At 41.2% G+C, this 17,322-nt stretch overlaps 3 protein-coding genes across 24 annotated transcripts in view; 2 read left to right on the top strand and 1 right to left on the bottom strand.

The window, feature by feature from the left end:
• Positions 1-8,533, top strand: part of ptprdb (protein tyrosine phosphatase receptor type Db) — a 109,213-nt gene extending 100,680 nt beyond the window's left edge. For all 13 annotated transcript variants that reach the window (XM_027283029.1, XM_027283021.1, XM_027283027.1 and 10 more), the window contains 6 exons: positions 1,760-1,938; positions 2,069-2,195; positions 3,300-3,425; positions 3,530-3,684; positions 4,792-4,927; positions 5,045-8,533. In XM_027283029.1, coding sequence (XP_027138830.1) covers positions 1,760-1,938; positions 2,069-2,195; positions 3,300-3,425; positions 3,530-3,684; positions 4,792-4,927; positions 5,045-5,113 — 792 coding nt within the window. In that variant the 3' untranslated portion in view covers positions 5,114-8,533. The remainder of the gene's footprint in view (positions 1-1,759; positions 1,939-2,068; positions 2,196-3,299; positions 3,426-3,529; positions 3,685-4,791; positions 4,928-5,044) is intronic.
• Positions 8,534-9,712: 1,179 nt separating this feature from the next.
• ecpas (Ecm29 proteasome adaptor and scaffold) overlaps positions 9,713-17,322 on the top strand; it is a 51,549-nt gene continuing 43,939 nt past the window's right edge. Inside the window, exons 1-4 of one of the 4 annotated variants that reach the window (XM_027283315.1) lie at positions 9,715-9,784; positions 9,905-9,962; positions 12,682-12,806; positions 13,015-13,141. In XM_027283315.1, the coding sequence (XP_027139116.1) occupies positions 12,801-12,806; positions 13,015-13,141 (133 nt within the window). In that variant the 5' untranslated portion in view covers positions 9,715-9,784; positions 9,905-9,962; positions 12,682-12,800. Of the gene's footprint in view, positions 9,963-12,681; positions 12,807-13,014; positions 13,142-17,322 lie in introns of those variants that run through there. The other 3 variants (XM_027283316.1, XM_027283314.1, XM_027283318.1) reach the window with 3 other exon arrangements.
• The window catches only part of kdm4c (lysine (K)-specific demethylase 4C), a 30,808-nt gene continuing 26,891 nt past the window's right edge, over positions 13,406-17,322 (bottom strand). For 3 of the 7 annotated variants that reach the window (XM_027283319.1, XM_027283322.1, XM_027283320.1), the window contains exons 19-22: positions 17,035-17,205; positions 15,776-15,895; positions 14,677-14,769; positions 13,406-14,532 (exon numbers count right to left, since the gene is read on the bottom strand). In XM_027283319.1, the coding sequence (XP_027139120.1) occupies positions 14,365-14,532; positions 14,677-14,769; positions 15,776-15,895; positions 17,035-17,205 (552 nt within the window). In that variant the 3' untranslated portion in view covers positions 13,406-14,364. The remainder of the gene's footprint in view (positions 14,533-14,676; positions 14,770-15,775; positions 15,896-17,034; positions 17,206-17,322) is intronic. The other 4 variants (XM_027283323.1, XM_027283321.1, XM_027283324.1 and 1 more) reach the window with 4 other exon arrangements.

The following is a 17,322-nucleotide window of genomic DNA, read 5'->3' as shown; positions in this document are numbered from 1 at the left end:
TTTTTCAAACATTTAGAGAGCTCATCAGAATTCAAAGTGAGAACAACGCCGAACCTTTTGCATCAGTACACGAGCAAGTAGAGTGAATACGTAAGGGATTCAGAGTGTTTTTGAGAAGTCTTATTTTCCTTTTCTTCTAGGTATTTTTCTTTTTTGTTTGTTGCTGTGATATTTACCTCTTTCCAGACGAGCTCTCAGCAGACCCTGTCTGGTTTAGCTGGTGTGAAAAGAGAATCAGTTTTAGCCATACAGGTATATATTGAAAGCAGGTGGCTTAAATTGTTCCTGGAATGGTTTATGTCTGCCCAGACGCTCAGAGGGCAAAGTAAACACAAAGCCACTCTAAGCAATCTCCTTCATCCTATGCTCTGGCATTCCTATCCTAATGGCAGCGCTCTCCTCAGAATGACAATGAACCGAACGCTCACTCAACTGTTTGCTCAGCCTTTTATTTGATGTAAAACATATGCCAGGGGTTGTCCCAGTCACCAGATTTTCATCTCACTCCAACACTTAATAGGACAGAAAGGGCACTTTCCACCTTCATCAACAAAACACACCAAAAAAAGGATGGAATTTCTTACGGAGGAGCGGCGTGGCATACCTTTGAATAAATCAACAGAATCGCAGAAAGTTGAAGCATGTGCGTGAGAAAAGAGAAACAAAGCCCGTTTCTGGCAGCTTTTGGTAATCCAACACTCTATTAAGAAACACTGTTTTTGTTTCCTACCATTGGTTGGAGTTTTAAAGAGGTTTCCAACAGGGGCATGATTTTATCCAACCAACCACATGGGCAAATAATGGCACCTATCAAAGCAGCAAAATGTGTACTGCGTGTGCCAGACTCTTATTGATAAGACCGGATCAAATTCAAACCAAATGACATGAAGAATTACAATGGCTGGCGCTGGAAACTTGGGTTCAGAGTCGCCAAATGAACTGATGAACTCGTGGTTAGTGTGGGATTTTCCAGCTCGGTCTGTCTGTAAGAAAATAAGGTACTCTGCTGTTTCTCACACAGCGCTCCGGTAGCCACCGTTTGGTCGAGGCTCAGTTCGTGAGACCCCATTGTTTTCCCCCCTTTTTTTCGAGCCTGCGGTTTCCCTCCGCCTGTTCTCTGTTGTTCTGTCTTTCGTTTTAAAGCCGTGTCATCCAATGGTCGAGTGTGCACGGGATACAGAGAGAGAGAGCGAGTGTACGCCATGTGCTCACGTCTGCCTGTCTGCACGAATTCATATGAATGTGTGTGTTCTTTTTTATTTTTGTTGCTGGTTGCAGGATCAACTGTGGTTCACATATGTGCGTTGAGACAGTGTGGGGCCTTGTGGTTTCCTGCCCCCCGACTCTTGATTTTCTTCTTCCTCCTCTCGTTCATCGTATTATATTCCCTCTCCCATTCCCTACCGCTGCCCTCGTCCCCCTTCTATCAACCCTCCTTTGTTTATTCAATTGAAGATGTCTGACTAAATATCCTCAGGCCTGCCGAGTCAAGCTGATTTTCTAATTTCAGTTGTCCACTATGCCAGAGGAAAACCAAGGCTTGTGCTAAATACATTTGAAAGAGGTCCTTGAATTTGTCTGAACTCACTCTTTATTTTCCCTCCTTCCTTGTTTCCATTACTCCCCCATCCTCCTCTCTCTCTATCCCTCTTTTTCTTTGTGTTCACCAACACCACTTCTCAAGTTCGAATCGAAGGATCTGTCAAACTTTGGTCATGAAATATTCTTTTTTTGTTTTGTTTTTGTTTTGTTGTTTCAGCGTCTGGCCAGTGCCAAGGCCCACACATCACGGTTCGTGAGTGCCAACCTGCCATGCAACAAGTTCAAGAACCGGCTGGTGAACATCATGCCCTACGAGACCACACGCGTGTGTCTGCAGCCAATCAGAGGAGTGGAAGGATCTGACTACATCAACGCCAGCTTCATTGATGGATACAGGTCAGAAAGAAGTTACCTGAACTATTATTCTCTATGTTTTCTTTTCAGCATTTAGTTTTAGCTTCAGTTACTGTATATAGACCATATTTCTAGATATAGACAGTATTTAATTCGTGTGTTGTGTTTGCAGGCAGCAGAAGGCCTACATAGCAACCCAAGGCCCGCTGGCTGAGACCACAGAGGACTACTGGAGGATGCTGTGGGAACACAACTCCACTATAGTTGTCATGCTAACCAAACTGAGAGAAATGGGACGGGTACGGATCCAAATACTAACACACTAATGTCAAGTGGAGGGTACATGTTAGTATTGGTGACTGTGCTGTGTCTCAATTTGCATACTTCCATATTTAGACTGTCTATTTTGAGTGCATAAGTGTGTTCACACTGTCACTTATAGTAAAATACAGTGTACTGAGAGTGGCTATGGTGCACTCGGTCAAAAGGTTAAGTGTGGAGCGTTGGACACTTTTGGCTATGTAGTGGTAGGAGAGGAACCACTGGCATTGTGGAAATGGCAGCCGTGGAAACTGCTGGAGCTAAAGTGGTTGCAGTAAATACAGCAATAGACAAATGCAAGTGTAACATATGTTTTATATTTTTGTTATGGCGGTCAAATGTTGGAGCTAATGCTCTGCATGGTTGCAAGAAGAAGCAGTCATTGTGCGGCTGTACTCAGATTAGCTCACTACGTTGGGAAGAAGCGTAATAATGGAAGTAATCCAATTGAGACACATCACTGAGGTCTATATCCTTAATCTTGTGCCAAAAATTACAGAGAAATTATTTAATAAAATGGTGTAAAGACCCTGAAGGAGAATCTCGACAAAGAGACGATAAAATCATAGCAGCCCACCCAAACTGCAGACTGCCTGAACTGCAGCATGAGCAGCAGCTCTTTCACATTTGTTCCCCAATTCTTCTCTCAACTTCATATTCTGAGCTGTCCTCACCAGGAGAAGAGCCGTTTACTGAGAGCTGTCATAAGCAGGAAACTGCTGCAGCACTTTTTTTATGCGTGTGAAGAAAAAAAAAAGTGAAATATGAAGCTATTTTTGGAGAATATCTGTAAAAGAAATTGAAAATGATGAGTCTTAACTATTAAAAGCAGCAGATAACGCATTGAAATTGCAAGCAACACAGTGACAGAGTGAGAACGAGAGGCATAGAGGCGTGAGTTTTATCTTATGGACATCATATCTCATCTGGCACCACACTATCATCGAGTGAATAATGAATTTCAGAAGTCAAGCAGACATTTTCATGACAAAGTAGTCAGAAATTGTTCTTGTCAAACGCCAAATCTCCCTCAGACGTGATGTAAAACTCTGAACACAAGCCTCTTTGCCGTCCTCCTGCAGGAGAAGTGTCACCAGTACTGGCCTGCAGAGCGCTCAGCCAGGTACCAGTACTTCGTGGTGGATCCCATGGCTGAGTACAACATGCCCCAGTACATCCTCCGAGAGTTCAAAGTCACCGATGCCAGGGTGAGTCATCAGTATGTGTGGGAGCGTAAAAGGGTATCATTAGTCCTGTCTTAACATTATGTCTGTAATTAGAGATAATAAAAGGAAACATTCTCTTCCTCCAGGACGGCCAGTCGCGGACAGTTCGTCAGTTCCAGTTCACTGACTGGCCAGAGCAAGGAGTGCCAAAGTCAGGAGAGGGATTCATCGATTTTATTGGCCAGGTGCACAAAACTAAAGAACAGTTTGGCCAGGACGGGCCAATTACTGTGCACTGCAGGTAAGACTCATTCTTTCCACTAACATCTTGATATTTTAAGACATGGTGAACATCATATGTCAATAAATAAAGTGGAGAAATGGATCTCAAATAACTTTTTGACTGACATGTTAGGCAGTGCCACGACCATTAAAACACCAAAAGATGGAATATTTTTTCAAATTTTGGTTGTCATCCCTCCAGTGAAGCTCAGATATTAGAGACTTGGCATTGCTCAATGCTTTACAAAGACACATTATGTTGGTTTTCCACTTCAAACACTGTGCACTTGAAGCAATTTTCAGTTGTACGCCAAACACAGCCGCATGACCATCTACAATAAATTGTACTGGGGCAGCTATGGCTCAGCAGGTAGAGTCCTCAGAGTCCTCTGATTGCAGAGTTAGTTGTTCAGTTCTTCCTTCTGTCCAAATGTCAAGGTGTCCTTGAGCTTGCTAAAGTTGGTGTGTGAATGTGTGTGAACGGGTGAATGAAAGGCAAACTGTAGGGTTAGGTTTGGAGACCAGGTCTGAGGGTGGAGAGTCTCTTTAGCTCCAGTCATGAGCCAGAAATTAGGTTCTCAGGCGATAAAGCTTCCCATTTTTCTTGGCAAAAAGCCTCTAGGTTCTGTAAATTCTTGGGTTGCCTTGCATGAACTGCACGTTTGAGATCCCCTAAAATGACTCATTGATACTGAGGTCAGGAGACCGCGATGGTCGCTCCAGAACCTCGGCTCGGTATCCAGAAAAATCAGTGCAGACTGGATGAAATGAGCATGTCTCCCAAGAGCCAAGGAAACACTAATACTAAAACAGGTGTGGAAACTTGCCTTTAATGGTCATTTTAACCTGTTTGTGTCAGCTTTTATGGATGTTATCAGGCCAAATATTCAAGGGTATGACAACTTTTGATTGGGTCATTATGATTTAAAAAGGGCACCCACAATTTTGTGACAAAAATGGCTTCATCTGACCACTGTCCCTAAATAAAAGAAAAGTTTTCTCCATGATGAGTCATAGTTAGTCCAAAAAAATGCCAATAGCATGAGCACCACTGTATGTTTGTTATACATGACTGCAGTTCGAAATACATCCAGCTCTAAATATGTTTCCACCTGTCCGCCAACAGTGCTGGAGTAGGAAGGACCGGCGTGTTCATCACCCTCAGCATCGTGCTGGAGAGGATGAGGTACGAAGGAGTGGTGGACATCTTCCAGACTGTCAAGATGCTGCGCACCCAGAGGCCCGCCACCGTTCAGACAGAGGTGAGCGTTCCCGCTGTTATTATTCTGTCTCCAATCGAGTTCATGCTGTTTTCTCTAACACTTGTTCATTTTCTGTCTTTCCTGTCACTGATTTGATATGTTTCTGCCTCCCTCCAGGACCAGTACCAGTTCTGCTACCGGGCCAGTCTGGAGTATCTGGGAAGCTTTGATCACTATGCAACATAAACCCAGTGGCCGTCTCTCATGCCACATCTCCACCTAGTGCACTTCTCTTAGGTCACGTGCGGCCTGAATTAATGCACCAGGCCGCGATGTGACTTTGAAGATTTTCTTTGCCGCCACATGCAGAGTGAAGGGGGGACCATCGGCTTATCCCGTACCCAGAAACAGCACCTCTAACTGAGCCATAGCAACCTGCTTGACAAGGGTGTTTCCTTCCACCCTCAGCCCAAACACACCCATTGGTCAGTCTGAAGAAGCAACTTCAACCACTGTTCCAATCAGAATACTTGATCAGATATTGATTTTTTTATTCGTTTCAGTGCTTTTATGAGCACCCAGATTGCTTTACATTGTTTGGGTGTGGAACTCTCACCTCGTCCACCACCAGTGTAGCATCACCAACCTAAATACAGGACCCGGCTACAGTATTTAGCTGTCACAGGAAATTTAGATTTTTTCTATCTCGAGGAAGGAGTCTACAAATCCATCTTATGGAAGAAGCCTCACGGACTGAAAGAACTGGGACTTTTTGAGCACCAGAGAATTGCCAACAGGAGACTGAAAACACAGAGCACACAGTATTAAAAAGACAAAGAACACACATCCCAAAAAAAGAAAAGAAAAAAGACCACACCAAGAAGAAGTGTTTTTTTTCCTGTTTTATTTTGGAAACAGACTCTCGTTTCCTGTGAATGAAAAAGAAGATATTTCTACCATACAGTAATAAAACCACCAGTTCAACCTTATGCTTCACGATTTAAGATAAGGGAAATTTGAGAGGTTTAAAATGCATACCACAAAGTAAAAAAACATTAATTTAGTTTTTTAGAAAGATATAGATATGTGACTATCTTGTTTTTTAAAAACTGGGTATTCCTTGTGGCACGTTTTCTGTTTATTGTTTTTAGATTCATGACTTTGTCCCCACTGACCATACAAAGGCAAAGTTGTATTTTATTTTATTTTATTTCTCTGTAATCCAATGAGCTGTAGCGATTTTTTAAGAAGTGATACAGTACTGTTTTAAAGTGTACAATCAAATCTAGTGTGGAAAAATGTTCACAATTCTATGAAAAAAATTCCCACCATTGAGTGTCACTCTGTATCCTCTACCCACACACACACACACAGACAAGTTTCGCATGCACACAGGACTCTCGACTTCATTTCAATCTGGCCTGTGGTGTCAAAAGAGGACGGCCATTTTTTGAATTCCCAGGGGCCCCCACGGAGGTAGAGTATTCACCCCTGCTGCTTACCACGAAGAATCATCTTGCCAAGTTGTTCTGTGTGCAGGTTGAGAGAAAGCCAGATAAAACACTACCAGAGAGTATGCACAGAAAGCAAAATATGAAAAAATAAATATATTTATGTGTCCAAATAAGCTTCACAAAGATTTCTCAAGCAGGGAGCGAGAAAGGGATGCAGAAAAAACACAGGGTGGGATGGATTTTGGGGGGGAGGGAGTCGGGGAAGGAAGAATTTTCTCACTGGAATGCTCACCTATGACTTTTCTCTCTGTCTGATTCAGTGTGCAATAAGTAGATGTATTATATATTTTTGTGTCAAGTCACTAACTGCAGTTATATGCCATGATATGACGATGATATTGATGATGGTGCATCGTTTTCCAGACACAAGGATGTGTCGATATGGTTCTCACCACGGCCTCCGCCACCGTTTTTAACGTGTCCAAACAGAGCGAAGCGAGCCTCTGAAACCTTTTTAGGAAGTAGATCTTTTATCACGTCACAACTCCCGTAGGTGATGTCATCCTTGTGTGTGTCACGGCAAACCGACGAATGATCGAACTCATATTTCAAACAGCATCTAATAAGTATTTTGATTTTAGATTTATAGTGCCTTATATTACACGCCTATTTTGATAAAGTTACTTTAAAGGGTTTTTTGTGTATTTTATGTATGTATGCTTGTACGTATGTGTACTGAATGTTTGTGTATATGATTTTTGTTATGTTAACAGTATGTGAAAGTGTCTTGTAGGTTCTGTTTTTGGCTGTGAAATTTTGTATGGAAGGCTCGGTGTAGGCTGGATAAGTTGTACTCATTAATTTCAACCTAGCAAAAACGTCATCATATCTCTTTTAATCAAAAAACATCTCAACTACAGACAAAAACGTGGTTTCAGAAGGTTATACAGTAGCAGCATGATCTGACAGAAAAAAGTTGTATGTCGACAGCTTTCCGTCTTCTTTTTTTGTTTTTTTTCCTGGGACACTTGCACAAGCTTTGTGTATATATACTCTTTCATTCAGACTTCAGTTTGCCTGCCATGAAATTCTGGCCACACTACGGCGACTTTGGCACCGACTGTGAGCTGGCTCGGACAAGTCATACTTACTCAGCTATGTAGAAAATCTATATAAAGCTGGACAACAGTGGCTATCTTTGTCACTTCGGACAAAAAAGCTAAAATATCAAAACCACATACGCAGATACGCTCATCGTATCCCACCTGAAGCCACCTAGAATCAGTCAAACTGCTCATCTGTGTTCCTCGTTCTGATGTCTACAGTTATAATATTTTTTTTCCTTTACAGACAAAGTCTCTGAGAAGTTCAGGTGCTACGTCTCCAAACGACACAGAACCTACAGCGTCATTTGTTTTTTTATTTTGTACCTCCATTAACGCTTGACCGTCTAAGGGATCGACAGTTTTCCACCATCTTACAGTAACCCTGTTGTCGTTTTTTGTATGCATGGTACCACTTTTGAGATGCCCCTTTGGTCGCACCTGTTATGGGAAGACTTGCACTTTCTCTCTTTGTACTATGCACTAATACTAGTATCCTATTATCTCTGATAAGCCCCCACCCCGCCCCCCCCAAAAAGGAGTTTTACTTGAACTCAGTAAAGTTGGACCCTGTTAACGTTCACATGGTTGTGTATATGTAAATAACACAGAACACAGAGAGTAATTGAAATGCATAAATAAATGAATAAATAAAATGATTAAGAGTGAGTAAAAAATCTATCAGATATACAGAGTGATATAATAAAAGGATGCACCTGAAATCACAGTTTATGGCACAGCAGTATGTGCAATACATCACATTGTGGATTTGTCGTACCACAAAAGAAGAAGTTTCACGAAAAAAAGTGTTCTATTTTACCCCCGATGTATCATGTAGATGGATAAAACTGGAGTTTATAAATTGTATAAAAACGAAAATATGGTGTGTTACTTGGATCAGTTACCTCCAATTGGTCTGTAAATGTAAACTTCTTTTTTTTTTTTTTTTTTTGGTTTTGTTCTGTTTTCTGCTCCGGGTCAACAAGTGCTTTTTATTTTCTTACATTGGTTCTCGGAGCGTGTGAAAACTGAAAAACAGGTCTGTATGGATTTCTGTTCTCTGTCGACACAAGTTTCATTTGTTACAAATAAACTCAAGTGAAATAATTGCTGCTGCTGTCATTTTGGGTGATTTTTTTACATTGCTGTTTTTATGCTACAAAAACCCGCTCCAAACAATGACTTGTGAAGTTGTATGAGGATAAAATTAGGACAAGGATTGTATTCGCATTGTTTTAAAGGACCATGTTTGTTTTTTAACCGCTCTAACTAAGTATACTTTTAACATATATAAACCCCAAAAAAGCCTGTTTGTTCCACAGGCCTCCAGGAAGAGGAGGTTTTTAGGTGTGGGGTGCGGGGCAATGCTGATGGGGAGTGAAGCTGATGTTGTGCCAGAACAGGAGCCAGGCATAGCAGCTTCTATGAACATGTGAATCATATATCACAATGTGGATTATTACGATATATTTTTATATACGATATATATTTATATCACGACCGGGCATAACGTACCTCGGATCAAGGACTTTGACGAGGTCTCAAAAACTTCTCAACTACATACACGGGAGCCAAGCCTTTACAAATGTAACGCAAGATGGCGCCTGTGATTCGTTTATGGCGCTGGGACGTTTTCTCATCACGAAAGACTGCTTTATCTTCGGCTGGCTATAGTTTTTCTTTTTTACAATTTGCTCCCGCTGTTTTACCACTTTCTTGAATGAAACTTCAGCCCGTTGCGCGTCCATCGTTCAGCACTCATGAGTTGAGTAACGTAAAGCATGTCGCAAACCCGCGTGAGAATCAAAGAACCACGTAAAGCGCCGCAAAAAATCTCTTTTTTATTCTTCTTTATTTTCACTTATATAAACTTAAGAGTGTGCATAGTGACAAGACAACACTAATACAATCGCTGCAGGCTATTTAATTATATATTTGCTGTAATAATTGATAAAATTAGGTTAGAAAAGAGAAATGTCACGATAGACACTTTTCGTCCCCATGTCTTGTGTTTTGCACTTGTTTGAGGTTTGGCTGTTAGCAGAGTTGTCGACTCGCTCTGGAACTGGGGGTCGCTAAATCGCAAAAACTATTCTGTTTCTACCGAGTGTTAGTTTAAACGTGGCCTGGTTAAATCACCACACTGAAACGTCCTCTGCTTGGAGGCGCCCTTGAACCTCTCACGTCCTTGTTTCGGCTTTGCGTGGGGTGACCAGGTGTCAGTTTGTCGTTAGCCAATCAGCGCCGGAGATGAGCGTTCTAGGGGGCGGGGCCAGTAAAGCGCGAGGACAACTGACAAACGGACGGTTAGAAAAATCGGCGGGAAAATTCGAAATTTAAACAGACGTTAACCGCCGTTTGTAAGTTTAGTACGTTGTCTAAATTAATGTTATCATGATGTTAAGCTCTAATACTTTTACACCAGCGTATATCACCGTGTTTTTAACTTGTTTTCATACCGACCTGTCGACTGTTGCTAGCCCAGAGGAGAGACACCGAGTGCCTGCTGGAAAAACCCATTTTCACCTGAGTTTATGAGTGAGTATGGACACTTTAGAAATGAAAAGATATGGGCATTTAAGTTAATAAACCTTCTTCAGCCTAAGGACTCCTTGGAGGAGAGACAAACAGAACACATGTAATTAATTTGTTAAAATATGGCCTATAATAACTTTGATATTTACTTTATTCACCTATTTATATACTGTATTATAAACTAGTAGCTTGCATTATTTAGTAATGTTATTGATTCACGTTAACAAAGAACAAACTGCTGTGTTTTGCTGGTTGCGATATGTTATACTGCATCATTGGAAGAATTTATTTTGTAAATACATTTTGTCAAATGTAGCCTGTTATTGCATATTAATACTTGTCAATTATGACAAAAATTAGCAGAAATTAGTGTTTGGTGGTGTTCTGATGCTGACTTGGTTGGGTGCCAGTTGGACACATGGACATTTTGAGGAAGGTTTTCTCCATCACGCAGCTCACCGCTGGATATTTGGTTTGGACTGAGTACAGATAATGTTTACTAATGAGCTCCAACAGGTGTCAAAGTTATGGTACATAAACTGATTATAAAATCCCAGGTATAAAGTGTTTATCTTTTGGGGGTCAAGAGGACATTTTAATGTGTATATCACTGCGTTCTGCAATAAATATTTTAGTTGTTGTATTCACCTTTTGTTGTTTGATATTCTTGTTGAATAGTTCATGCTGTAAAATAAGGGTTATAGCTCGCTGTAAGTACGAATGCATGGGTGTGTTACAAATAACAGTATAGCTATGAAAATAATAAAACGAACGATTGCATCCTAATCATAGTCATATGCCCTAAATATTGGTTAATGTAACACATCCTCATTTTTACATTGTACTGTACCCCCACCAGTTCACCTCCAATGCAAGGAACTGGCATGATAAAATGCCGTGATAATCCATTAACTATTTTATTTAGAGCAGGTATGATGTCTTTTCCAAACAGTTTCCAAGGACGACTTCCCAATAGTAACAAACCATATTTTGTGTCAGGTGTCAAACTTATGTTATATATGAATGTATGAAGTTATGGTCATACATTAAAGTGTCAACCTCTGATGGCTGTGAAGTAAAGTACCATAAAAAGTTCCTCTAATGTCCACTTGAGACTGGCTCCAGAACTGAGTCAGTCTCCATAAGTCCCCATGTCCAAATGTCCAACTTCACAGCAGAAATAAACATGTTTACAGCCTGGTAGCTAATTTCCCCGTTCATGAGGGTGAATTACTATAGAACTCACCTGTTCTAATTATTACTGTAGACTAAAACAGTATATAAAGCAGTTAAAATGATATATATTTACAGCAGTATGAAACACTCATTATCGCATATGTAACAGTGAAACATTGACAGGGACTGTTTCCTTGCATAACATCAGAACTTTTACTGCTGATACTTTGTGTTGAGTTTCAGCTGTGTGTTGAATAACAATCTACAGTCGCCCTAAATGATAGCACCCTAATGATAGTGCTTCTAATAAAAGGACAACAGAGCCTAAGTACAGCTGGCTAAATAGCAGTTGTGGAAAAACACCCCCTCACTTCAATCTCCTCCACCTGACCTGGTTTGCTTCCTGTGTGGGTGGAGCCCCTGTGAGCCATCTCACCTACGGAAATCCTTTTTGATTGAAGACGAAGAAGCGAGCGAGTGAGCCTCGCGGGGATTTCCCTCCATGGTTTGTTTGGGCTTTGTGAAAATGTCAGTGACAGTGTTGAGCTGAGTCGAAGATGTCCAAACGTGGCAAATGTACAAAAAGATAGCGTTTGTTTGAGACCCCTCAGGCCACAATTTACATTTTCTCTCCCGGCAACATCAACATTACCTCTGCCTGTTTGTGTTTTTACTCCAGCATCATCCAGAACTCTTTTTGGCTGTGTAATGAGCACTCCAGCCTCACAGGGTTTCCTGCATCGCTCTAAACTTTTCAGTCTTGTTAAATCCACATTGGGAAACAGATTGAGGCTGAGTGGAGAGATGCAGCTGAAAGGGGCCTTGCTCATTCATGTCTGACTTGTTATTGTAAAGGCACTGCAAATTATCTCCCAACGTCTCTGCCAGGCTAGAGAGAGAGAGGGAGGGAGAGCGTCCTGCAGGGCAGAACGCTTGAGATCATTCTTCTTCCTCTTCGTCGCGGCCTTCTGAAGCTCTGTTGCATTTGCCATGAGCTGTGTCATCAGCTCAATTCCCACCACTTCAAGATTTCCTCTATTAGACTGTGTGGGATGCTCTAAAGACTCACTTGGGCTTTTACAGTCAGAAGCTTCTGCATTTGGCTTTCTGGGCCAAATCTTTTTTTATTATGAGGCTCCTGTGGCGATGCAGCGATGCTGTCGTTTAATGGGTGTTTTAAATGTTTTAAAGGTCCAGTGTGTCAGATTTAGGATGCTCTGTTTACACAGTATAATGTGTATGTTTTCATGAGTGTATAATAACCTGAAAATAAGCTTTGTTATGTTTTTGTTACCTCCAAATGAGTCTATTATATCTACTGTGGTGTCCACAGGTCCCACTCTAGGTGATATATGTTGTGGGTGATGCACAACAAAGCGTCTCATGCTGAAGTCGACCACAATGTTAAACAAACCTGTTTATTGGGCATCTTCAAGTAAATGTCATGTATGAGCCACCTGAAGACCAGAAAAGACTGAAGCTGCTTGTACCTCATGTCCATGCTCACGTTGTTTTTGTTTGCCATTTTCATCATGTTTTTCTGCAGCATCACAAAGAGCGATCTGAAGCATGCTGTGACGTAGTTTCCACAGACTACAAACATTTTTGAAGCCTTGAAGCTGGGTCCGCTGCATCCTTCAGCACGAGGCAGCCATTCATGTGTAAATGCCGGTAAGGTGGTTCATTGTCGTTATTAAGGAGTTAGTGTATGTCTGTAAATGTTCATGAGATTAACTTTTTCTTTCTTCTCCAAGATAATCAAACATTACATTTCGTCTCATAATTTAAATTGCTCCAATATTAAGAAATTTGGACTTGAGTCACTATTTTGACCGTTTTTAACTTGACTTCTGATCGACTTTATTGATTGATCCCACAGCGGGGAAATTCTTCAATGAGCCGAGTCCTTCCTGCAGCGACCCGGTTTCGACTCCAGCCTGTGGTCCTCTGCTGTGTGTGGTTCCCCCTCTGTGGTCCCCGCATCTGTCTGTCTTCAGCTGTCCTCAGTAAGTTCATTCAGCCACATCTCTGCAATGCTACACTCTTCATCCTCACTCTGTAGTCTGGGTAGATCATACATTCCCCGTTACAGACAGTGCACGTGGTCTGTACCGTCTTATTAGAAATTAATGACTTGAGACTCAATTTGGAGTTTAAAGATTTGACTAGTCCAAGTAAATATGACTTGAGTCTCATAAACCATCTCTTCCTCTCCACCTGAAATGAACAATTTCACTCTCACCAACCTGAGTTAAGAAAAACTGATGATGTAATAAAAAAAACATATGTAATTTTTTATTGTTTTCCTTACAGCAGTTAGCAATAGTTTAACTATAGCAAGCCAAAAAATAAATACAAATTTTAAATAATTTCAACAATGTGTTTCATTCAACAGAGCAACAGTAGCATTTCACGTTAATTGGGCTCCGAGTCCGAGACACAAAGGCTTCCTGTCTGAATCTTTCACAAAAGGATGAGATTAACGTGTGGTCAATTCTTCTTTTCTTTTTAATTCAGCAGAGATTCATTTTCACTCTGAAATTACACCCTTCATATATTTTTGTCCGTATGGATTAAATTAATGCAGAGAGGAAGCCATTGAAGTGTAATTGGACTCGGCCCAGCAGAAGCAGTTAGGAGACGATGTTTAACATGCGGGGAGAAACAGTAAGACATGAGGAAAATACTACAAGCAAAAGTGCATAAATATTCAAATCAAAACTGGAAATAACAGACCCCCCCACCCCAAACGAACAAAAGCTACCGTAGGTAAGCTATTTAGAAAAAATCTCACCTGTGAATTTTTCATGTACAAAGAAAAAAAGTTTGTTTATTTCAAAAAGGGTGATGTGACAAATGTAAGTCACGTTTGTTTTCCCTGACAGATGTGAAAGCACGAGGCAACCGAGGCAGCAATGCCCTCCGTTAAGCCTTTCTATCCAGAAGTCCAGCTGTCCAATCAAATCTTCTCCAGCCTGTCGCAACAGCCAATCACCAATTGCTGATGTATATAATGAACAAGCACACGCCAGTCAACATCCATCCAACCCCGAATCACCCACTCCCTTAAATCATTTCCTCTGATCTGTTCACAGGGGAAGGTGAGTGGGCAATGGTTAAGATGGAAGTACTCACTCACACACACACACACAGTCGCACAAACAACCTCCCCTCTACGCCCACTGTTAATTCAGTGCATCCGTTTGTCAATGATCCTTCTCCCATGACTTCATTTCCCTTTGTGGCTGCGATGCTCCCATGTGCTTTTGGCAGTTGTACGGAGGCCTGGCAGGGCCACATAGTCTTTCTGGAAGCGTGAATTGGGTGTTCTCTGCCGTTTCCTCTCCCCCTGCGTGGTGAAGAAGGCGTCCTGGAAACGCATGCTCGAGGCCGTGGACTAGAAAACGAGACACAAGAAAACAAAAATGAGTAAATAAGGAAACTTTCCAGGTGACGAGAATTTTTGTTGTTGTTTTACGCCACTAAAATACCAATCTTATGGTTTAAAGTTTATGTGTTGGCCAGTAAGTCTAATACTTACAAGTCTACGTTTCACCTTTTTAGGCAGGTCTTCATCTAAAGTATAGACGTCTTCTCTTTTTGCCAGCACCTGAGAGCCGTCTTCAAACTCCACCTGAGAGGACACGAAAATATTCAGCAGTTAGCCACGCGGTTTAAAATAAATAGACTTCATTCACATTTATCCGGTTTATTACAATTTGCCACCCACAGCAACTTAAAGGCTAAATAGCCAATGTTTCAGACACCAACGGAAGCTCTGTGGTCTGTTTCTGAAGCGGCTTTCCACTCGGCTCTGTCGAATATAGGTATATTTCTGACGATTTTCTGCTAAGTGCATTACTTACTACATACTACCATTATTATGTGAAGTATAAAAGCCGATTTCATCATAAATTAAATCAAAAACTTCTGAAAGTATCAAAATCTTTAAAGTCTAAATGATGAAACGATTGACGAAAAAGCCATTTCTGAATTTTCTTGAATTTCAACAATTTCAAATATTTTGATGTACATCTTGAAGTAAAACCGCCTCAAACTATTTTAACAAAGGAAAGCTCCCGTTCAGCCTTTTTCAAAAATGTGACCCACCTCGGACAGAGCGTGTGCGTCACAGATGCATGTGTGCATAACTAATGGTTGACGCCCAGCTCAACTAAATAAAGCTTTAAGTGGAAACCGCATGACTCTTCGCTTAGTGAATATTTCAGTGAGTTTGAATAATGCAGATTGTCACCTCTTTCTCATCCTCCTCTTCTCGCTCTGTCTCACTCTCTTTTCTCTACCCGTCCACCTCCACTCTGCGTCTGAATAGCTGCGCTTGCATCCTATACATGTTTTAATCCTGCCATCATCTTCACTCCTCCCTGAATATCTGTCTCAGATGTCCTCTTTCTGTTTCTCGCCCTCCACCTCTCCATAATAAGACCTGGGGACCGCAACGACGTCATAGAAGTCACAATGATTCTGACGTTAAGGGAGTTCATCAAGTTTACTGCGGACTTTGACCAACAACTGAGTTATCTAACATTCGGGATTGAATCTGAAACTGGGTCATGTGTCTCCCACTCTCTCATACGTCATGATTATGTTTGTCTATAGCACAGTACATGTGTGTGTACCTGGTACATGTATGAGACGTTGGATCCGAGGTATTTAGCACCGTAGAACAGCCCATCAGGCCATTTCACTTGAACAGCTTCCCCAACTTCAGGAGGACCCAAGTTCACACAATCTCTGCTCTAAAAATACAAGAGAATAATGATCTGTGTGAGATTATTTTTTTTTTTAGTTTTTTAAAGTTTGAAAGTGGTTTGATGTTAAATAAAATTGAATGTCATGGTTGGACTTCAGACTTTCAGCTGTTCAGTACAAAGCAATAAAGCCTTCCTGCCAAATCACTTGGCTGAGCTGAAAACAAACATTTGGTACATACACTTCTGCTGTGAGTGTTTCCAACTCACCATCATTTCAGCACCTTATTTATGTGTATATTGTTAATGTATACAGCAAGCACATTTGTTACTTATATACAGCCTCATATACGTTCTTGAAAAGGCTTCAACATTGGACAGCCACAATGCTTGCAGTCTTTATAAAAGGGCTCTGAAATACAGATTTTCCCATGAAGTTTACCCAAAAATGTGGTTTTAACATTCAAATCTGAGCGATAAATCATGTAACTACAACATGAATTACTATAGGAAACATTGGCTTAATGTATGTTGGTGATCCCCCTCAAATGGTGTTTTGTATTGCTTAATTTACGTTGGTATTAAAAAAAAAGGCACAAAGCCATCAGTTTCCAGTTAAAGAGAATTCAGTGTAATTGTTGCATTTCAGGGTTTTTAAGCATGAATTAAAGGCTATACTGTACATCTAGGTCGTTTAAGGCTGAGGTTCAAGCCTGAATGCGAATTAGTGGAATGTCCTCACTAACAGCGGTAATGGTGTATGGTTTCATCTGACACAGCTACTTCTCTTTAACAGTGTTAAATGCACCGAGTAAAACTTCTCCATTACCATAATTACTTGAACAAATCCATGAATTTTAACTCATTGAGACCCGGTTGTGTCGGTGATTATTGGCTGCTTCCATGACAACTCGGCTGACATGCGTACATGTTCATTTGAAGCGGCTTCTCAGAAATCTGCGTCGTTCTAATTGCAGTGAGGTTTTCGATCTCTGGTTGTGCAGACGCTTAGAGTATGTTAAAACAAGCTTATAGCTAATCTCTCATGCAGTGACCTTTAGAGAACCAATAATAATCCTTAAAAGAGAGGAAGCTTTTCAAAATGAGCAAGGGTTTAATATTTGATACAACCTCGTACAACCGGGAGGTGACCTCCAGAGCGTGTCAGTAATTAAACATACTCTCACCACTATATCCTCGGGGTAGGTATCGTTGGAGAAGGAGCCGTCATCAAACATGACCTCGTAGAACATCTGGGAGGTGATCTGCGTGACCTTTGAGCTGTAGTAGCGCAGGTTCTTGTGTTTGGAGATCACCGTCTGGCCCAGTGCAATGGACGCTTGGCACGCTCGCTGCTTCTAGTATAGACAGAGAACAGAGAGCGGCGATTAGATGACTGTACGACGATCAATAGAGTATCATTTCAGACTAAAACTTATCTGACGACTCATCACTACAGTACTGTTCATTTTTTG

Source organism: Larimichthys crocea, chromosome X, assembly GCF_000972845.2.
Source record: "Larimichthys crocea isolate SSNF chromosome X, L_crocea_2.0, whole genome shotgun sequence".
Lineage (NCBI taxonomy): Eukaryota > Metazoa > Chordata > Actinopteri > Sciaenidae > Larimichthys > Larimichthys crocea.
Note: the sequence above shows the minus strand (reverse complement) of the source record. Positions and strands in the feature narration are given on the sequence as shown.